Raw genomic sequence first — 22,812 nt, 5'->3', positions numbered from 1 at the left:
GCAAGCAAGACGATTTTAACTAACGAAAACAAGCTAAACACAAGTTCAATGGATAGATTTATAAAAATATTCAAATATGCTTACATACGCAAATAACGATAAAACTTACACAAATGTGTAATAAAAGACCACCTTCTACTTTTCGTTTTCGTCTAGGTACTACATAATTTGGTGTTTTTCATCTCCGTCCAAATACCTACTAGTGATACCGTGTTTGTAATCATTACAGTTCAATTCTTTTTTCCTCACTTCTTCATTACATACGTCAATAATAGGTATTTTCTTATTCTAGACTTATTCTTGCGTTTGCTGACAAGTTTCTTCAGTCTTGTCCCACCGCTACTTCTAGTCATTTCTTTATTTGTGCATTTGTTTCGTTATTCCCTTCCATCTGGTACCTCAGACATTTCAAATAGCACTCTCCTCCTTACACTTCAAATCTGCCTCGCCTTCCCCCTTTCTCAAATCTTGTCTCTTTGTATAGCTTCTGTATTTTATTTCCCTTTCTCTTCCTCTCTTACCAGCTTGTCATCAGCCCCATCGCGTCTTGATCATGTGCGGCCAGGATTCCCCCCAACATGCACTCTCAGTTGGACGAGTGCGGGACAGTCACAAAGAATGTCGTGAATTTTTGTGATTTTTATGTATATCTGCTAGGTATCAGAATAAATAGGTCGTTAAGTAAGGTTGAGAACGTCGCGTCGGCTGCCTTAAAATCGCTATGAAATTGAATACTCCGCGGAAAATTTTGAAGATAACGACTCATTGGGGTTGTTTTAGTGATATTATTACCAGGAACTTTCGTCACTTCAAAAGCCTTGAAATTTGTTATTCTATAGTTACGAGAAACCTTACAGGTGACAAAAAGGCGTTTGAACCTGCGCTTTATTTTTGGTCTTTATTCTTAAGTGGGCAGGGGTACTGCAAAGGCTGCTTTGCCAACCCAACCATTATACATTTACAAAAATCCATACCCGAATCGGGATTCGAACCAGGACCCTGCATACCGAGGTCCAGCTTCCACGCCACACAGGCCGGCAGTATCAATAAGCTCTTCGTACGACTATACGATTACTGTAGGAAAACCTTTATAATCAAAAAAATCTAAAACTAAGGCACTATAAAAGTATAGTAATCGTGAGCATTTTAGAAATTGGGATATTTGGTTTTCTGAGATCCCGACGGCAACAAAAAATAAATATTTACTTCCATCGGTCCGTCGTTGTCTTCTATGTCTCTTTGGGCTATTTTCTACATTGACTCAGTCACCCTTTTTAATATTTTTAAAAATAAACTCTGAATCAGATGAAATTCGAATGAATGTTGTCCTTTTTCGAACGGTTTCGGAGCATAAGCCCGTGCACTTTGTTTTGTAGCAATGTTTCTTAAATATAGATAGCTTATGTTCCCCTAAAATACCTAAGTTGTCAATAACTGTTAGCATATTAGGTAGGTACCTAATAAAAGATCATTATGCACACCACGACAAATGTTTATCCTTTACTATCTTACTATACGCTAGTGAACTATGTCGACATTTGAAACAATAACTGAGATGATTCTAATGTACCTTCAAGGCGATATTATAGGTGCATGAGAATTGCAAAACTCTTAAAATTAATTGAAGACTTTAGCGTCCAGTGATATAGAAAACAATTATTCTTGTGTTCGTCCGGTTAGTTTGCTCTATTAGCTTTTGTCAGTTAATCTACTTTTCAAAATCAGTACAACTTTTGTGTCTTATTCGTCTAGTGGTTCTTAGTTATTATCTAATTTCTAATGTAGGTTGGCCAAAATTTTAGGTCGTTCCAAAGACGCGTCCGAGATCTTGCAATGACAAGCCGGTGCTAAATTTCAAGGATGTACAGTTCTGATTTTGGGTATTTTGAATGCTCACGTCAACATTTCATTGAGAAAATGTTGTGTAGAAAACATGTAAATTAGACTTGTGTCTCTAGGCCAGTACAAGTAAACATCACTGCATTACGGAAAATCTGAACTATGAATAACCCATTCAATTCCTAAAACGCAATTACCGTACCTGTAAGTAGCAAGTTCCATTGGGTGGATATCCTTTTGAAGTCTGTAGATTACTGAAGGACATCCAAAAAACCTATTTAAACAACAATTCTTTTCTGATTCTCGCCAGTTTATACCAGCGATCTCGTAATCGAAGAAAGGGTTGCTGTCAACAACTTACAATGTACGCCCCGCTGAGTTTAATTTCCCTTTTCGTCCTAGTGAACGCCCAGCGTGAAATTCGTAAGAGTGTATTGGGAGGATTCTGAACTTATTATTTGTGTTTCAGCGGATTATATTCACATATGTCATCGAAACGATCCAAATGTGGCCGACTGCATTAAAACATCTGTTGAACTCTTACGGCCACGTTTAAAGGAGGGTATCCCAGAACTGGATGTTCCCAGTTTGGACCCGTTCTATGTTCCAGATCATGATTTGGTAATGGGGTCGCCCAGTTTTAAGTTATTAAGGAGAAATACTGTGGCTTATGGCGTTTCCGATTTTGAGATTGTTAAACTTAAGTAAGTACAGATTCGCACAATTCGAGAATAGGTATTTTTGTGTTGATCAGTGTAAAACTGACAAAAATTAATATAAACCATGCGAATTATAGTTGACTGCTAATTTATTTAAATCTATTGAAATTTTTCTCAGGGTAAATATACCAGATTTAACATTCGGTATTCAAGTACTGATTCCGTTAATAATAGTAGAAGGTGATTTTGATATAAGTGCCCAAATTTTGATACCGTTCAAAGGACAAGGGAGATATTCCATGAACGCCAGTGCGTATACTATCACATTTAAAATGGCACTTTGCTAAAGCATTCTTTTAGGCCGTGCTTTTGGCGACGCTGTTTTGCACGCCGAGCCTAAGGATGGAAACGGTGAAGACCATTTGCATTTCATACGTTTGGAGCTAAAAATAAACGTCCCCGAGTACCACATTTCCCTATCATCTCCAAATTCTGGCGGTTCTCTACTAAGTACGTCTTGATATCTTGATCTTATGTTAGGTACATAATTTTATTTTATAGGTAAAACTGCAAATATGGTCAACCAGAATAAGAAACTTTTCCTTGATATACTAATGCCCGTATTGGAACGACAACTGTCTGTTATGCTCCTTGACATTGCTAACAGGATTACGAAGAACTTCAAATATGATGAGGTGTTTCCTGAAAAGTAAGCAGCGTCTAGCGAAGTGAACTGGATGTTGTAGATTTTGAAGTAAATTAATATGGCAGCGTGCATGATGTTCTAAAGTTTGGGATTTCTTTAATAAACTATGAAAATTATTACTGAGCTTACAAAACAAACATATGACGCTCACCTCTGATCAAGACGGCCATCAGAGAAGTGGATTGTATGGCTTGCTGAGTAGAAGATCTTACATAATATCTATTTTGTTGTAATGACCAGTTCTTTTCTCCGTCTAAGTGTTCTCGGACTGATTGCTCTTGGCGCTAAACTATTCGAAGTGCTGGTGGCTGGTGATAAGGATAAGCATGTATGTACCACTTGGTATTCGTACTATTTCTGTATACCGGATGCCCTACCACACCTTTTCTCCTGACCAGTGCAAGCAAAAATTGAAGAACGTTCTTATCTTCCTTTATACACCTTTCGTATAACGTTACCCTGTTAAACTTCTCAACCCTAACCGAAATTCTCAGAAAAAGCTGTCCTGTGGATCGAGTCGTATGGTCAGTTTACTACCCCCAAATATGCGATCTAATAGGATAACGGCCCCAAACTCTTCTCTGCAACTTCATATAGCGACAATGTAATGTAATTAAGGTTTACGTACCCCGACATGGCTATGTTTTTTCTAAATCTTTGCAAAGAGCAATGAATTTGCTGTACGACAACATAAAATATGCATATGGTTGACATACAAAAAAATCGAGAAATTCTTGATATATTTAGAAAATTTATTAAATCTAGCATGCCGTGTACTATAATATCGCACAGAAAAGATTATAGCACCAAACGTCAAATGATATAATGAGCCGTATTAAGCTTCTCAAAGATTCTAAAATTGCTATTAAAGAAGACCTAACAAAGGGTAGGCAATAATTGCTGTTACCTGAGCTGAGGTGAAAGACAAAGTTCATCCAATATACTGTGCGGCCGATGTAGACAACTTGAAAAAGGAATCTCCAGAAAATCCGAACTAATCACGTGTGCATTTCAGGCATTTAGCGAACTTTCCTGCGGTGTTTACTGATATTCTTATGGCCTTTAACTTACTTTTTGAAAACGAACGTTGTTCCTTCTTTATCTCTATTATCCAAATACAATAACTAGTTTTTTTCTTGTTTGTTTTTTTGCTTCGTATGATCTATGAAATAAATTTGCATTGAATGAAATGTTTGTAGGGCATCGTGTACTTTTTAATGTTGCATTATTTTTTACAGCTTTATCTTAGCCGACGTCTGGAAAAATCTCTCACCTAAACATCACTGAACACTGCGAGTTCGACTTCCTCCAAGATTATACAGGGTGCCCATTATTTATGGAATACGTACATATCTCGGTAAATATCGACTGTGTATACAAAATTTTTCTATATAAAAGTTGTTTAACATTTTATTTCTCATAATAAGCAAGCATTCTATTGCTTTTATTTCAGAAAACAAATGAATAACGAAAAACCATTGAATTTTTTTAAATAGCAATGCGCACTTTCATTAGGCTCATTTGATAGAGATTTTTTTCTCTTTTCAATGACGTAACACGTTAGCACCCGTGTAGAAAAAATTAATTTTTATTTTAAGCTTTTTGTGATAGGTTATATGCCACATTTTGAACATTCATTGCGATGAAACCCATTTTACTGCTAATTTCGGTTTGTTTTCAAGGTTTAATAAGAAACGTACACGTTCATTTGTTTTATTTTGATGTAGGATATCTGGATTAATGTTATACTGAGGTAATTATAATAAATTTTTTTGAAAGAATTTCTAGAATAAGGGTACTGACATGTTATATCATCGAAAAAAGAAAAAAAATCTCTATCATTCATTTAAAAAAATTCAATTTTTTTCGTTACTCATTTGTTTTCTGAAAAAAAAACAACTGAATGCTACCTTATTATGGGAAATAAAATGTTTCATATAGAATAATTTTGTATACATTCGATATTTACCTAGATATATGTATATTATATTCCATACACAATGGGCACCCTTTATGACGACTCAAGATATATAATTACTTCGATAATTGCTTTATGGTTCAAACGTATGTGATAATGCTTATAATATTGATGGCTATATGGTTTATTAGGAAAGATCACGTAGTTAAGGGTGAAGGTGGGTTAGGCATTTAAGTGAGAAATACCTTAATTTTACAATAATTGAGACAGAAAGTATTATTTACTTTGAGCAATTAATTTGTAATAGTCGAATTGCAGTTGGAATTATATACAGAGCTAACCGTTTGTATTTTCAAGAATTTTACGCACGTTGGAGGATTTTAATGACTTCTGCCTGTGTAAGCATCTAATAATATGTGTTGGTGATTTTAACATTTCAAATTGGATGAATTCGTTGCAGAATTACAAATCTTACCTTGGTATCGTTTATTCAATTTAAGAAATATTGAATGTAAAGTACCTACGTATTCGTTGTAAAGTAGACGACAACCTTTTATATCTATTTCATAAACATGCTCATTGCTTCTATCAAGAAAGTCCGACTTACTAGACCAAATACCTTGGTTGTATAAAAGCCCTTATGCATTCAAAAGATAAAAGCCTGGCCAAGTTCCAAAGTGACAAAAATAATAGCTCTTGGCCTCTTGGAATGAATACAAGGGACTTCATAACTTATGCACTAATGCTGTTAACAATCTAAGCGTCACTATTAGTGCAGCGGAGAGCCGGCGCTAACTCGCTTATTTGAGGTAGTTTTTTTTTCGGAGTAGAAAGAATTGGGACCCACACCATTTTGTTCAGAAATGTTTGAACCTTCATAATCTCGCTTTACGACATTTTCCCGTGGTCCTGACAAAAGTTATAGGCCGCTAAAGTTGAACTTTACTCATTTTCGCGCGCGCGACTAGACCGCCGGAAGTATTTATTTTCTCAGCAACTAAGCGATATACATCAATAATTCCTTTTGTAAAATGAAAGTACATTTATAGCAGAATCTAAAGCATACATATTTACCTACCTTGTTATGCACAGTTTTTAGAAAAATGGCCGTCAACTTCCAAAATTCGTGTAGCAGATGAAAAGTGCGCACTTTGAACTCTCATAACTTTTTATTTCACGATATCGATTCGATTTCCAATATTCATAGCTCATTCGATGCTCCAAAGCATTGTGATTATTTTATTTTCTATAACATTACCGTGAATTTTTCATAATAAAGAAGTTACGGTCATTTAAGTAAAAACCTACCGACCTTGCCGAGTCGGGAGTCGCGAGTGAGACGGAGAGGGAAGGATAGTCAGCAGCGTTCGCGCAACAAGGAGCGATGCGTAAGAGGATCTACTTTACTAAGAAATTTCTCTCCGAATACCAAAACTAGCTATTTAGGCCGTTTACAAATGTGTCCGCCGGGATGCATTGTAAAATCTCAAACAATTCATTAACTCCATGTATTCGTTTAGGAGCCACCCTCAAAAAAGTGGTAAAGTTTCCATTTCTCCTTTAATTTTTTTCTCGGCAACAGTTACAGAGACTGGTGGTAAGTCTTTGAATAGGTTTTGCTGTATGCCCTTTCCGGTTTTGCAAATAATTTTTCAAAATTCCTACCACAAAAGGGCACACCCCTCAATAGGGGTGCGAAAAAATGTTGATTTCGACGAATTTTGGTGATTTTTGAATATAAAAATCACGAATCTGAAATTAGTTTTTGAAAATACGAAAAAAATAATTCCACTGCAATTCTTGGCCGGACAACGAAAATTGACAAAATTCCACGAAGTTTGTTGTGTAGGTACATACGGAACAAAATTGTTGAACAGTTTTTTTTAAGGTCATTTTTCAAACAAAAGTTACACTCATTTGCAAATTGGTCTTTCGGGTCAGAAAATGTTCTCCGACAGTGGCATAACAAGTACAGTAAACGTCCATATTACATGTTCTGCTACCTACATGTCACAAAAATTTGTCAAATAAAAAATGATAATTTTATCACAGCGAGCATTAATAACTTCGACATCAATGAGGAAACAGTCACAGAATAAGAATAAGTAGGCCATATTCTGTGGAAACAGACGAAAAAAATTCAACGCACAGTCCTTTTTGAAAAGCGATATACATCGGCAGAAGAAATCCAAATTCCTCGTTTACCTATCACTAGATAACGACCAGATATAACTGACTTTAACAGCCTAAGTACATGCTGATATAATCCTAAGTAAGTTCCGGTATCTACCATTCAATATATGTATGCCGTTTTTGAATTCTCCACCAACGAGCTACAATACCATCCTAACCATCGTCTAGTGAAATCAAAAAACAAGCCTGAATCTTTGGGACAAAATCATACCGTTGTCACTGCTGATCTTGCACAAGAGATACCTAATGTGGAGTAACCCCCAAAATTTACAGGGAAAGGTACCTAACGGGCGATCAAAAATGAGTTGCTATCGAGTCGCCTTTGGAAGGTAAAGTTAAATACGATTTCCCATGTAAACGAAAGTTACAAAGATAACTCGACAGCAACTCAATTTTGATCGCACAGTATTTGTACCTATATATTTCACCAAAGAACTGAGATACATGGAGTTAATGAATTGTTTGAGATTTTACAATTCAACTCGGCGGAATGCATTTGTAAACGCCTAAACGGCCTAAATAGCTAGTTTTGGTTTTCGGAGAGAAATTTCTTAGCAAAGTAGAACCCGAGGTAGAACCTCTTACGCATCACTCCTTGTTTAGCGAACGCTGCTGACTATCCTTCCCTCTCCGTCTCACTCGCGACTCCCGACTCGGCAAGGTCGGTAGGTTTTTACTTAAATGACCGTAACTTTTTTATTATGAAAAATTCACGGTAATGTTATAGAAAATAAAATAATCACAATGCTTTGGAGCATCGAATGAGCTATAAATATTGGAAATTGATATCGTGAAATAAAAAGTTATGAGAGTTCAAAGTGCGCACTTTTCATCTGCTACACGAATTTTGGAAGTTGACGGTCATTTTTCTAAAAACTGTGCATAACAAGGTAGGTAAATTGAATGCTTTAGATTCTGCTATAAATGTACTTTCATTTTACAAAAGGAATGATTGATGTATATCGCTTAGTTGCTGAGAAAATAAATACTTTCGGTGGTCTAGTAGCGCACGCGAAAATGAGTAAAATTCATCTTTAACGGCCTATAACTTTTGTCAGGACCACGGGAAAATGTCGTAAAGCGAGATTCTGAAGGTTCAAACATTTCTGAACAAAATGGTGTGGGTCCCAATTCTTTCTACTCCGAAAAAATTTTTTGAACGATTTAAGGAAGGTAGGTACTAAGAGACATGAACATTTTCCCAAACAAAACAAATTATTTGTCTTCTGAGTTTAATGACCCTAATTTTTTAATGGCTCCTTTGGGATTCTATCATTAAATGCTCATAAAATTTCACCTGATCCAGAATTGTTTAATTTTTATAATACAAATTGTAAATTCAAGGATTTAAATCCTTTTAGGTTCACTTTCATGATTGAATCGGATATTGCTATGATACTCTTAAAAATTACCGTGGATGCTGTTGGGGTGAGTAATTCAACGATTACTGTTTGTCTGCCTTTTCTCTTGCCTTATCTACTGCCTTGAGCCAAATTATTTTCCTAATGCTTGGAAAGTAGCACAGGTGATTCCTTTACCAAAATGTTCGCACATTACAAGATCTCAGACCTATAAGCATTCTATCAGTGTTATCCAAATTGCTAGAAAAAGTAATGGAAATACAAATCAGAAAATTGTTAGATGAAAACGACATTTTACGGATTATGCAGTAGGGTTTTAGGACTGGATATAGTTCTACAGCTTTATCATGCATTATGGACGATATCATTACAGCAACCGCGGATATCAACATGCTCACTGTTAACTATTCTAAGGCATTTGACAGATAGAACTCAAAGAGCAAAAATTCAAGACAAGGTAAATTTATACGGGGGTTCTACAAGGTTCCATACTCGCCCTTTTATTTTACACTACGTACACTGCTAGCATGCAGATGATACACAAAATTATATCTTTCATTTTTACCAACGCAACAATGTTCAGCAGCAAATTTATATATAGTATATTAAGTATTAAGGTCAGTAGGTGTACTTTACTGGTTGAGGATAATAATTGCAAACCGAGAGCGCAGCTCGAGGTTTGCAATATTATCCGAAATCGGTTAAGCACCTACTGACCGTGGTGCTTACGCTATTTTTTGCACGATCAATTTATAATTGATATAAACTAAATTCGAATGTATCAATGTGGTAGCATCACAATGGGTTCAGTAATTTTTTGTGGGTTGCTACAGTTACGTTTCTGTTTTTGAAAACAAAACAACACGTGCGCGAAACGTGGTTTGGTTGAGACTAAGTGAACATACCTAAATGATTCAGAAGATTTCGAAATAGAAGGTGCATGGAGTATTGGCTGCGCATCGATCTTTCCCGAAAAATTTAAAAGTAGCTATGAAGCCGCATATGATTCTTTCCTTAAATGGTGTGAAAGTAAATGTCAAACTGACATAAGTGAAAAAATTGTGTTAGCATATTTTGTTCAACGTAGTGAAGGATTGAAATGGCTTATGGTGTGATTATTCCATGTTGAAAATATGATTTTTCTAAGAGGTGTGTTGATATTTCTAAATACAGTACGCTGATAGCATTTTTGAAAAGAAAGAACGTTTGGTATCAGCCAAAAAAATCTAGCGTTTTTTCTAAAGCAGATTTCCATAAATTTCTTACGGAAGCACCCGATGACACGTACTTGGTGAGTCATTAACTAACAAGATTGAAACCGCTCAGAAGATTTTATGTGGAACTCCAGGGAACCCTTCATCATCTTCGTTGCCATCAACAAAACCTGCTATTTCATACCGTACTAATTCAAATCCTCTATCGACTGCTGAGTGTGAAGAATCTGTAAACACCGTGTTTTCCAATTGCCTGTCTAATTCCCGAACTAATTTTTGTAACTTGCAAATTGTACATTTAACTTCCACATTAATAAACAATAATTTGATTTTTGACACATATCCTACTTGTCGCATGTTACTGTAACTGTCACTTGGTTGCTAAGCACGTTGCTATGATACACTTACCGCCCTAGGTTGGTAAGTGCACCTTACCGCCTTGAAAATGAATTAGTAAGTAGCCGACTATAACCGATCGTGCAAAAAATAAATTTAGCAATCACGTCGTCGTTCCAATAAAAATGGAACAAAAGGACTTACGACTAATCACGGATATAGCGATCTTCGTTTTAAAAGTCGTATATGGATCAATCCATATCTTGCAGTTTTCTCGACGTTCTTTAATGCTAGTGCTCGCTTTGAATCTTTTGAAGGATATAGCATATTCTTGGCCAGCAGAAAAGCAACTGTAACCAGAACCCATTTTTTAAACTATCGGTTAACGAATGTCGGCTTGAGTTACCAGTGGCGCAACCAAGGGGGGTGCTTTGGGGCTAAAGCACCCCCCCAAAATTCTAGAGAGAATAAGTGCTTACACAAAAGGGGTAGGTACTAAGACAACTCGTAATTCTAGCACCTCCCAAAGCAAATTTCTGATTGCGCCACTGCGAGTTACACAGGGTTTATAAAATCAAGTAGCTTGACAATTCAAGTAACATAACATAACTTGGCTTGACTTAACAGCCAATTTCTACTACTTGACTTGAGCTTGACTTGATTTCAAGTCGTGTTAAGTGAAGTACCTAGCTTGAAATTCGGGTCAAGTAGTGAATCCCTAATTAAGATTGTCCAAGCTTTAAAATGATGTTTTAAAAATGATGGTTTTCATATTTCCTTTTGACTTTCTACTTTTTACTGCAAGTTAGTGACTTAACGTAGCTCCAGAGATTATCTTCGAAACAATGTCTCCAAATATACTAAGTACACCAATTGGAAGTTTTCTTTAATTTCTCACACACCATTCTTTTTAATATTTATTTAATTTTTTTTAAGTTACCAACCTTGAGCAAGGAACTCATTCTATTTAAATCCGTCTGGTTTCCCTTGGTTTAATGATACATTATTTTCAGTAATAATTCCAATTAAATCTATTAGGCAATTCATATTACATTAGAGAAAAAAGGTCTCACCTTGCAATATTACGAGAAACTTCTTTTTGTCAAATTGATCTACGTTGCCCATTCACTAAGCCCGATCTACAAATTTGATAAAGAATCCACTTGCAAAATTAAATTGTATTCGTTGCATTCGTTTTCGGGATGAAGTACAAACGGACGGACGGACAGGAATTATGAACTCGCTAGGAGCTCGTTAACGATGTATGACTTACTTAAATCAAAAATAAAAAGAAGTTATCTGAAAGTATACTTCGTTATAGTAGTAATTATCACAAACGTAAATTATTTAAATAAAAAAATACCATAAATAATAAATTTGAAATTAATGTAATTCAAACGTAATTCAATAATGTTAGAAATAAATTCGGAATCAAGTGAAATTCGGCAAATTCGCGACAAATTGACCTTTTGTTATCGTATTTCGAACAGTTGCTGGACATTTCATTACTATCTTGTCACCTAAGTCGACTATAAATTTGAAACAAAAACTGAGATGATGTAGATCTCTCTTCAAGGTGATGGTACATTAGACTTGTAAAACTACTAAAAGCAATTGAAGGATAAAAGAAAAATAAAATTCCGCATCAGTGCTTTACTCGCAATAACTCATTTCCAAAAATGTATGATAGAAATGCCCTTGTGTTCGTCAGCTTAGTTTGCTGTATCGCCATCAGACTTGTGTGTCTTACCCGTGGATTCCTCGTAGTCCAGTGCCGTTTGGTTCCTATTTACTATAAAGTTAAGTTAAGGTTGGCAGGGGGCAGTTCTGCTTTTTGGAATGCTCTGAACGAATAGGTACTCATGTCAACATTTCGTTGAGAAAATGTTGAAAAGTAAAAATTTAAAATAGATTTGCGTCTCTAGGCCAGTGATAGACGTCACTGCCTTATCGAGATTTTGAAACGTAAATTACCCATACAATTCGTAAAACGCAATTACCGCATCTGTAACTAGCAAGTTCCATTGGCTGGATATCCTTTTGAAGTCTGTAGATTGCCGAAGGACGTCCAAAAAACATTTAAACAAAAATTCTTTTCCGGTCTGGGCACTTTACACGAGCGGTTAACCGATCCGTTATAGCTTCTCGTAATAGAGAAAAGGGTTGCTGGCAACAACTTACAATGTACGCCTCGCTAAGTTTAATTTCCCTTTTCGTGCTAGTGAACGCCCAGCTTGAAATTCGTAAGAGTGTATAGGAAGGATTTTGTTAAATTTACTATTTGCCTTTCAGCGGATTACATTCACATATGTCATCGAAGCGATCCAAATGTGGCCGACTGCATTAAATCATCTGTTGAACTCTTACGGCCGCGTTTAAAGGAGGGTATCCCAGAACTGAATGTTCCCAGTTTGGAACCGTTTTATGTTCCTGATTATGATTTTGGAAAGGGGTCGTCCAGTTTAAAGATCTTATTGAAAAATACTGTTGCTTATGGCGCTTCCGAATTTGAGATTGTTAAACTTAAGTAAGTATAGTGCTTTTTAATCCATGAAAAACTAGAGAAAATTAATACAAATCACGTTTGCTACCAATTTAATTACATTTTTTTTAATTTTCAGGGTAAATGTACCAGATTTAACATTCGGTATTCAAGTACTGATTCCGTTAATTAAACTGGAGGGCGATTTTGATATAAATGCCCAAATTGTAATACCGTTCAAAGGACAAGGGAGATATTCCATTAACGCCAGTGCGTAGTATAACACATTTAAAATGGCTCTTTGCTAAAGCATTCTTTTAGGCCGTGGTTTTGGCGACGCGATATTATACGCCGAACCTAAAGATGGAAATGGTGAATACCATTTGCATTTCCAACGTTTGGAGCTAAAAGTAAACGTTTCTGAGTTCCACATCGCCCTGGCAAGTCCAAATTTTAGCAATTCTCTACTAAGTACACATTTCTTGATCGTCACGATCTTATGTTACATAATTTTATTTTAGTTCAAACTGCAGATAATATTGTCAACCAGCACAAAGAACTTTTCCTTGAAATTCTAATGCCTTTAATGGAACGACAACTGTCAGTTATTCTCCTTGACATTGCCAACAAGATTACGAAGAATTTCAAATATGAAGAGGTGTTTCCTGAATAGTCAGCGTCTACAACTGAACTGGATGTTTTAAGTAAATCATTTTTAAGTGGATTATATTGCATCGTAATTAATGATGTTCGGGTTTGGGTTTCTTTAATAAACTACGAAAATTATTGCTGAGCTTACTATATACAAAACAAGACGCTCACACCTGATAATGATGATATCAGAAAAATTGATGGAAGGGTGTCGATCGTCGAAAAGACCGTTTTTGATGTTACATTTATACAAATTTTCTAAATCTCGTGTCTTTGGAACGTTCGACATTTGTTTTCGTTCTTTGTCGATTGGCTTTCTCAGTAGAAGATCTTACATAATATCTATTTTGTTGTAAAGACCTCATTACAAGTTTTCTTCGGGGCCTAACATACGGATTGCTCTCTTGTCGCCAAAGTTTTCGTGATGATGAGAATCAGCATGTATGCACCGCTTGGTATTGCTACTGTTTCTGTATATCGAATGACCAGACCTATCGCTGCTCTTTCTGTAAGTTGTATAGTCGTTTTGCGTTATTTTTTTTTGCTATTGCATAAAGTGTACCTATTAATATGAGATCTTTCCCACCATGAATACATTCCATATAATTTCTGAGGGTAACCTCCATACAACAATGTTAAGTAGGAACCTCCCCATAGCGCACTTTAAGTCTAATTTTATTTTAACAACAAATTGTTTGTCAATTCGAATGTATTATTTTTCTTTCTTTCTTTCTGTTTTTTGTGCTTTGGAAAAATACACTTTCTTACTTTCTTCTGCTAAACACTGAATATAGTACATGCAAAATTCTTTTACACTTTTGGGATATCATTACTGTATTTAAACTTCTCAGCCCTAACCTAAATTCTCAGAAAAAGCTATCCTGTTGATCGAGTCCGCTCGTTTTCAACCTTTAAGTCATCTACAATAATGTTTTCGTAGTAATAATGACCGGCTAAGCAGGACGATCACTTTTTACTAAAACCTTGAGGTACATACAGCCAGAGCTGGGTAGTATTCGATTTTGTAAATACTTTTTAGTATTCAAATCCTTAAAGTATTCAAATACTTTGTAATTAAATATTTTTATGGAAGCAGTATGTTATTGTATTTGTAACTCAAATACTTTCACAAATATTTAGTATTTGAATACTTCGCAAAGTATTTGGATACTTCGAAAAGTATTCGAATACTTCGCAAGGTATTTGAATACTTTGAGAAGTATTCGAATACTTCGCATAGTATTTGAATACTTAACCTTCCTTTTTTTACCAAAAATCGACTACTCCAAAATTTCTCGGGAAAACATTTTTTCTTATTAATTTTGGAGTGTAGAATCCAAAACAATTCGTACTTTTTTGATTAGACTTCTCAATCAAAAGTTATGGACTAGAAACCAATTTCGAAAGAAAATTTAAAAGGGCTGTAACTTTTGAACTAGTAGCCCAGTCTTGGAACTGTTTGAAATTATGGATTCTACAGGCCACATTCTATAAGTAAATTTTTTTCCGGGTCGATCTGAGACAATTTTTTTTGCGGGCCTCAAAAAAAGGCAGTGTATAACCTTCCTTTTTTACCAAAAATCGACTACACCAAAATTTCTCGGGAAAACACTTTTTCTTATTAATTTTGGTGCGTAGAATCCAAAACAATTCGTACTTTTTCGATCAGACTTCTCAATCAAAAGTTATAGACTAGAAACCAATTTCGAAAGAAAATTCAAAGGGCTCTAACTTTTGAACTAGTAGCCCAATCTTGGAACTGTTTGAAATTATGGATTCTACGTGCCAAATTCTATAAGAAAATGTTTTTTCCCGGTCGATCTCAGACAATTTTTTTTTCCGGCCTCAAAAAAAGGCAGTACTTTTGTTATTCAAATATTTGAGAACAATTTAGAAATGTTTAGGGAAAGTTTTCATTGTCACAAAATCAAATATAAAAATCCGATACATCTGAATACCGAACTCGATAGTCTACATAACTTAAAAACAATAGGGACCTTTCTTGTATCCTTAAGACCATGTGTACCAATTTTCGCACGTTTCTAAACAAGTTATCATGCACACGGACAAACGGATGGTCAAAAATGGATCTGTTCCAAAATCGCTAGGATTAATTTCAGAAAGGCGTACGTATCATGTGCACGACGTACGATCGCTTTGAATACTGGTACACGTATTCTTAAGGATATAACTGGTATAAGAAAGGTCCTGGTAGGTGCCTCTAATATAATAATAATAATAATACGCTTTTACTCCCCTTAAATTTGTATATAACAATAGAAATGATTGTTTAAGTTGTAGTATTAAGCCTTTTATCAAGTATACTATTTTAAATTTTTAATGTATTTGAGTGACAAGTATTTGAATACTTTTTACTGTATTCGAATACTTTTCAAAGTAAAATAATGAAATACTTTTCAAAGTATTCGAATACTTTTGAAAGTATTCGAATACTTTTCAAAGTATTTGAATACTTATTTTTTTGAATACTTATTTTTTAAGTATTTGAATACTTTTCAATGTATCTGTATCTAGTATTCGCTTGTGCTGGACGTAAAAGTATTTAGTATTCAAATACCTTGGATTTGTGTAAAGTATTTACTATTTAGTATTCAAATACTTTTTGAAAGTATTCTGCCCAGCTCTGCATACAGCTATTTGTGCAAAAGTTAGAAACAACAAAGAACTAAAATAGCTTAAACCAATTCTCTTTTTTGAAACAACGCACTAATGAGTAAATCGAGTGTTGAGAATTAGGAGTAACTTTCTAAGGTATTCGGCTTGGTTTTTAAATACCATTTGTTCTATCGCCTTCAAAGATCATCTTTGTCGCCCTTAACTCTGGTTGGGTACGAACGACGACTTAAAGGCTTTTCTCCACGATTTTCGAAAAAAGCCTCTAATGACAAAGAGTGAGGCATTGAAATCGAAATTCTAATAGGGCCTCAACTTCGTGATAGAGTAGTTATTAATGTTCGAACGGTCTTTTTTAAATGGGCGAAAATATCCCCTTTTTACCTTCATTGTGTCATTGATAATCGATAATACGGCAAGGATTATAAACAAAATGTATGTAGGTACTGTTTTATTTTGCATTCCCTAACGCCTGCACCAACCCAATAAGCACAAGGAAGTTATATTTTTCTAACTACCGCACGTTAATAACGTATATTTTGTGCTACGAAGCCCATTTCGCGCTATTAAACATATATTTAAACGTATATTATACGTATAAAACATTTGAAAATATATTTTTTTATGTAATTAACACCGAAATCGAATACACATTTACATACATTTTGAGTTTAGTGTGTAGTATTTGAAATGTAAAAACAACGTAAAATTAAACCATTTTATATTTTTTTTTAAACGCGTAAAATTAGTACCTATGCAACATAGTTATATTATACGTATAAAATATTTAAAAATATAAATATTTTGTTATGAGATTAATTCCCGTATAGGTATATGGTTTAAATACATGTTTTTTTGAAATGTAAAAAAAACGTAATACTATACCATTAATATTTGTTAATACAAATGTAAAACACACGAGTTCCCAATAACCATTTATTATTCACAATAATTAATACGTATAATAATCTGAAAGTAAGAATTAACACAAAAGAGATGCGAGGAGTGCCACCGCAAGTCAGATACTGCTGATACTGATACTGCAGTAATTAAGAGTTTTAAAAATTACGTATTATTCTGTTTAAATTTTATGTTTATTGTAGTTATTTATATGTAGCCAAAACGTAAAATTAAACCATTAAGATTAAACAGATTGACACATATTTTATGTGAATAGAATTAAATACCTACATTAAAAAAACTTTAATTTTAATAATTTATAGATTAAAAAATACATAATTTGTTGGCAAATATAAGTAGTCGAAAAAAGTTAAAAAAAAACGTAAAAATATCCATATTTTAAATGTATTATAATTATAAACATTATAAACGTATTGTAAGTATTAGGAATGAAATATTTTATCCTTTGCTCAAAAAATTGCATAAAAAACGATAACCCTTTTGCAGAAAAATTTAAAGTGATTATTTCAGACCGGGAATTTTTCTTGTGGGTTGTGCTTAAAAAATGGGCACATTTTATTCTTTTAAGTAGCATAAAGGAACAGACGATGAATTGCGGTTTCACAACCAAATTTTCGGCATAATATCTCAATATGAATGTATAAGCATGAGATTTCATGAAATCTTATAAACAAATTCATTAATTTTTTATTAAAAATCCCATTCTGAAGTTTCTAATTAAAGCCAATATCTTCTTAAGTAAGTGTAAATCGTTGATTTCCGACTTTAATGTCTATATTTTACAGTCAAACTTCTGAGAAAATTCGAATTGCAATTGAAAGTTTTTTCTCCATGTGAATATTACCTACTATCACTGAATGCAAGAACTTCCCAGTTTCGTGTGCAATTAATACGTTGACTTATACAGAAACCAAATTTGCTCAAATCAGACTTACTTGTTGTGGAAACACCGGATGTTATAGTGTTATGGGTTTTGGGTAATCACTTTGGACGAATGGCCTATCGATTAAGTGTGAAATTTAGTTATTAGCCCTTCAATTTGTAGTGTAGGTACGTTTGTTCCTACTTTTAATTGTTATGCGCTTAAAAAACGATTGCTACAAATTAAAAGTAGAAATAGATTCGATTAAATCGTAATCAGTTTCTTTTCGCACAAAATTCACCACGATGTGCTATTTCCTTCTATTTAAGTCACTTATTAAACGTCCGATATCCAGATTTATACTATAAAAAAACTTTAATGGCGGTCATTGATAAAGTATTACATTACAGATAAAGCTAAATCATTCGTCATAATAGTGTACACAGTTCAGTAAGAATTGAACTTCGGTATTATAGGTAATTTTAGATGGATGAGCAGGTTAAAAAGTCCAGGAAAAAACGGAATCCTAGGGAACATGCAAACTTATTTACTGTCTTAACATTTTTGTAAGTACCTGTTCCTTTAATAGCTAGAAATATTATAAACTGTAGCTTTCTTAGACTTACGTAAACAATAATAAATTAACATTAATTAATTCAATGTAACTTAACTTTCAGATACACTTTTCCATTATTTCTATTGGGTAACACAAGAGACATTAACGAAAGTGACTTGTACGAAACGTACACCGGTCATAAGGCATCTATACTGGGCAAACAATCTCAAGTTCTATGGCAGCAGGAATTAGACAACGCAAACACACAAAAAAGAAAACCATCGCTACTGAAAGTATTAGTCAAAATATTGGGATGGGATTTTCTACTCATAGGAATCGCCGTTGGATTTGAAAACTTTATAGCACAGTAAGTTAGTGTACGGTACATTTTCAGGGGAAAAAAGCTTCAACTCACGATTTAAAAATTGCAGGCCATGCAAAGCGTTGTTTCTTGGAGGTTTAATTGGGCATTACGCAAAAAAAGATTGCAGTGGTTTCCCTTCTTACCTTTACTCACTGGGAATTATAGTATCAACGCTTTTCTGCTGTTTGATTGGACAACCATATTTAATGGCTTCATACCATATGGGACTTAAAATGAGAGTTGTGTGTAGCTCTTTAATTTATAACAAAATTTTGAAGTTAAGTCCATCTTCACTTAGAAAATCGACTCCTGGTTACATCATTAACTTACTGTCTGGAGACATAAACGCATTTGAACGAGTTGGATTTCTGCTTCACATGTTATGGGTTTGTCCTTTACAAGCAGTTCTATTTTTGTATTTAGTGTGGACGAAAATGGGTGTTGCGTCTACATTTGGAATTGGATTCATGGTTATGTTTATTCCTGTATATGGTAAGTCAAATTCTCAATGAGACTCACTTAACGCGTAGCATTAAAGTTTTGTTGGGGAGCATATTGAAAAAGTATCGATTGAAGGTGTCAACGAGACGAGATGAACGCATAAGGTTAACCAATGAACTAATTCAAGGTATAAATGTAATTAAAATGTACGCCTGGGAGAAACCCTTCGCTGAGATTATATCAACGTTCCGCAAGTTAGAAGTAGATTCTATGAAAAAGTCGACATACTTGAAAGGCTTGTTCACTTTCAATGAAATTTTAATTGCAACATCTACCTTTATAACTATCATATCTTCAGTGCTGCTGAATGATGCCTTCGAGGCAACAGCGGTCTTTGTAACCATGAACCTATTTTCTTCGCTCGGTTTAACTGTTACATCATTCTTTCCGCTTAGCGTAGCAGTTCTAGCGGAATTGAGAATATCACTGAAACGCATTTCCGCTTTCTTACAATCTCAAGAAATTGACTTGTGTGCAAAATCGGAAGATAATGAATCAGCAGTGGTCATCACTAGCGGATTTGCCAAGTGGGATGAAGATGGAAATCGGAACACGCTGACGGATATAAACATACACATAAAAAAGAAGTCTTTAACTGCGTTAATTGGAGCAGTTGGCTGTGGAAAATCTAGCTTGTTCCAGGTTATACAAGGAGAGTTACGACTATCAATAGGGCAGTTGTGCGTTAATGGTTCTTTGAGCTGCGCACCACAAGAAGCATGGATATTTTCAGCAAGCATTCGACAAAACATCCTTTTCGGTAGTGAGATGGATGAAGAACGATACATGAAGGTGATTGACTGTTGTGCACTGGAGACAGACCTCAAGCTATTTCCGCATGGAGACCAAACCATTGTAGGCGAACGCGGTGCATCTTTGAGTGGAGGCCAAAAAGCACGAATAAACTTAGCTCGATGCGTTTACAAGAAAGCAGACATTTATTTGCTCGATGATCCTCTTTCGGCCGTTGATTCACGGGTAGGAAATCATATTTTTGAAAACTGCATTCGAGCTTTTCTAAACGAAAAGACAGTACTTTTAGCAACCCACCAACTTCAGTACTTAGCATATGTTGATTACGTTATTGCCTTAGACGAAGGTGCCGTACAAATGCAAAGCTCTGAAAAAGAATTGGAAGCCTCGAAATTTGACTTGTCAAGATACATATCCCAAGACCAATCAGCTTCGCGTACGCATTTGGATTCCATGTTAAAACCCGGCAAGGTTGAAACTCACACACAAGTTCAAGAAGCTAGAAAGTCAGGATTTATTTCCATCGGCACATATAAACGATACTTATTTGCGTCTAACAATCCTTTGTTTGTTATCTGTACAGTGCTTTCGTTTGTCTTCGCTGAAATGTGTATAAGTGGATCAGTCTACTTCATAGGGCACTGGTAAAGATAGCGAAAGGAATACGAGTTGAAATGTAATTTTCTTACAGGATAAATGTGGAGCAACATCATCATGTTGAAGATAGAAGCATTTACATGCAAGTTTATTGCGGTATTGCCGTAGCTGCCGTCTGTTTTGCAATTCTAAGATTAATAACGTTTGTAACCCTAACCATGGCATCTTCAAGATCTCTTCACGATACGATGTTCATGCGTTTATTGCATTGCAGTATGAAATTTTTTGCTTCAAACACGTCTGGACGGATCCTAAATCGTTTCTCAAAGGATTTACTTTCTATGGATGAGGTGCTACCGAATATGGCTGTTATCGCTATCCTAGTAATTTTAAATGTCTGTGGATTTCTAATTGTCATTTGTGTAGTCAATCCATGGTTTATTATTCCCACTATCTTGGTGCTTGGGTTACTGTTCTTCATAAGAAAATTTTATCTAAGCACAAATTTAGGAATATTAAGAGTTGAAAGTGTTGGTAAGATAATAAGGGATTAGGTAATAATTGTAATAAAACGATTGTTTAGTTCGAAGTCCTTTGTACGGATATGTGCAAGCTACTTTGCAAGGTTTGTCCACCATTCGAACCTTCGGGGTTCAAGAAACACTTACGAACGAGTTCAACAATTATCTTGATACACATAGTACCGCACTTCATATGTCATACTCAGTGTCCCGAGCATTCGGATATTGGATCGACTTGTTATCATTTATATTCGTGAGCAGTACTGTTATATTTTACATGCTTAAAGAAGGTACCAATTCTTTCTTACGCACACTTTGATTCTATTAGTCATCTAATTTTAGAGGTGTACAGCGGACACGTGGGCCTTGTCATAACCCAATCTCTACGTTTGATCGGGCAGCTTCCCTGGGGAATGCGCCATTTAACCGATGTTGAAAACTGCATGGTATCAGTTGAACGTGTATTGGAGTACACCACAATTGAAGGAGAGCGTGCCCTGGAGAGTGCGCCCAACCTTAAACCATCTGTCGCATGGCCATCATTAGGCGGTATTAAATTTAAAAACGTCAGCCTTAAATACTCCCCAGGTGAACCCTTTGTATTAAAAGGTTTAAACTTTGTTGTTGAGCCTTTACAAAAAATTGGTATCGTTGGAAGGACTGGTGCTGGCAAATCTTCGATAATTGCTGCACTATTTCAACTTGCCGAGACTAAAGGTTCAATAATCATTGACGGAGTTGACATCACTATCATCGGTTTACATGATTTGAGAAAGAAAATGTCAATTATCCCTCAAGATCCGGTCCTATTTTCTGGTACAATTAGGAATAATTTGGATCCTTTCAAAGAATTCCCCGATGACACCTTGTGGAGTGCTTTGGAGGATGTTAAATTGAAAGAGATTGTCAACCACCTTCCTTCAGGTAAATTGTACTCGTTCTTTGTGCTCATCTTCCATACCGTTTTGCAGGCTTGAGCTTCACAGTGTCTCACGATGGTTCCAACCTGAGTGTAGGCCAGCGCCAACTACTATGTTTAGCCCGAGCAATCGTTCGAAAGAATAGAATTTTAATTCTTGACGAAGCCACCGCTAATGTTGATCTTGAAACTGACGCCATAATACAAGATACTATAAGAACTAAGTTTTCTAAGTGCACCGTACTTACTGTGGCACACAGAATTAGTACAATAATAGATTGCGACAAAATATTGGTAATGTCTGCTGGGGAACTAGTCGAATTTGATCATCCCCACACATTGCTTCAAAAAGAAGATGGAGTATTTTATAGTATGGTTAGGCAGATGGATGTGTCTATGGTGGAAACTTTAAGGAATACTGCACGAAAGGTAAGTTAAATAATAATTTGAGCACACAAGTAACCTTAATTATTATTCTTAGACGTACAGAAGACGGGAGAGTTGTGTTAAACATGTAATAATGACGTATTACAGTTCTATAATAAATGTTTCCAAAACGGCAGTGAAAATACCAACGCTTATACGAGGATTGTATGCAGCCATGATCTGGTCGTTAGGGCAACCGAATTCATTTGTTTAGATTGTTTGCTCAAGTACTAATAAAGCGTCTGTCAAAACTATTTGCAGTTTGCTCTTTTCCAAGCGTTGGGATTGCATTTGAAAATGGCATCCATGATAGAAAATCCATGCAAACATAACTTGGGTGCTGTTATTCAGATTTTAGCCGCTGAAGAACGTCAACCAATGGAAATTTATACGAGAATG

The 22,812-nt window shown here is 35.2% G+C and overlaps 3 protein-coding genes across 7 annotated transcripts; all 3 read left to right on the top strand.

Moving 5' to 3' along the window:
* Positions 1 to 1,935: 1,935 nt before the first annotated feature.
* On the top strand, positions 1,936 to 3,320 carry LOC116172124. 3 transcript variants are annotated; one of them, XM_031489268.1, is made up of 6 exons: positions 1,936 to 2,043; positions 2,150 to 2,262; positions 2,309 to 2,543; positions 2,677 to 2,807; positions 2,859 to 3,008; positions 3,060 to 3,320. In XM_031489268.1, the coding sequence occupies exons 2-6, from the start codon at positions 2,202 to 2,204 to the stop codon at positions 3,209 to 3,211; spliced, it is 729 nt and encodes a 242-aa protein (XP_031345128.1). In that variant the 5' UTR covers positions 1,936 to 2,043; positions 2,150 to 2,201; the 3' UTR covers positions 3,212 to 3,320. The 3 variants fall into 3 exon arrangements, with proteins under 3 accessions (XP_031345128.1, XP_031345127.1, XP_031345126.1); XM_031489267.1 differs by having other exon boundaries at positions 1,938 to 2,043; positions 2,100 to 2,262; XM_031489266.1 differs by lacking the exon at positions 1,936 to 2,043 and having other exon boundaries at positions 2,061 to 2,262.
* Positions 3,321 to 12,302: 8,982 nt separating this feature from the next.
* LOC116172145 lies at positions 12,303 to 13,494 on the top strand. The gene is made up of 5 exons (XM_031489291.1): positions 12,303 to 12,469; positions 12,519 to 12,753; positions 12,848 to 12,978; positions 13,030 to 13,179; positions 13,230 to 13,494. Exons 1-5 carry the CDS (start codon positions 12,409 to 12,411, stop codon positions 13,379 to 13,381), a joined length of 729 nt encoding a protein of 242 aa, XP_031345151.1. The 5' UTR covers positions 12,303 to 12,408; the 3' UTR covers positions 13,382 to 13,494.
* Positions 13,495 to 18,167: 4,673 nt separating this feature from the next.
* On the top strand, positions 18,168 to 22,667 carry LOC116171356 (probable multidrug resistance-associated protein lethal(2)03659). Of its 3 annotated transcripts, none has more exons than XM_031488145.1 (9): positions 18,168 to 18,342; positions 18,454 to 18,699; positions 18,764 to 19,188; positions 19,235 to 20,594; positions 20,642 to 21,081; positions 21,131 to 21,358; positions 21,411 to 21,992; positions 22,040 to 22,416; positions 22,469 to 22,667. In XM_031488145.1, exons 1-9 carry the CDS (start codon positions 18,263 to 18,265, stop codon positions 22,625 to 22,627), a joined length of 3,897 nt encoding a protein of 1,298 aa, XP_031344005.1. In that variant the 5' UTR covers positions 18,168 to 18,262; the 3' UTR covers positions 22,628 to 22,667. The 3 variants fall into 3 exon arrangements, with proteins under 3 accessions (XP_031344005.1, XP_031344007.1, XP_031344006.1); XM_031488147.1 differs by lacking the exon at positions 18,168 to 18,342 and having other exon boundaries at positions 18,557 to 18,709; positions 18,764 to 18,938; positions 18,995 to 19,188; XM_031488146.1 differs by lacking the exon at positions 18,168 to 18,342 and having other exon boundaries at positions 18,557 to 18,709.
* The last annotated feature ends 145 nt before the right edge of the window (positions 22,668 to 22,812 follow it).

The sequence above is a fragment of the Photinus pyralis genome, unplaced genomic scaffold, assembly GCF_008802855.1.
Source record: "Photinus pyralis isolate 1611_PpyrPB1 unplaced genomic scaffold, Ppyr1.3 Ppyr1.4_LG5, whole genome shotgun sequence".
Lineage (NCBI taxonomy): Eukaryota > Metazoa > Arthropoda > Insecta > Coleoptera > Lampyridae > Photinus > Photinus pyralis.
This window is presented reverse-complemented; position numbering and strand designations above follow the sequence as displayed.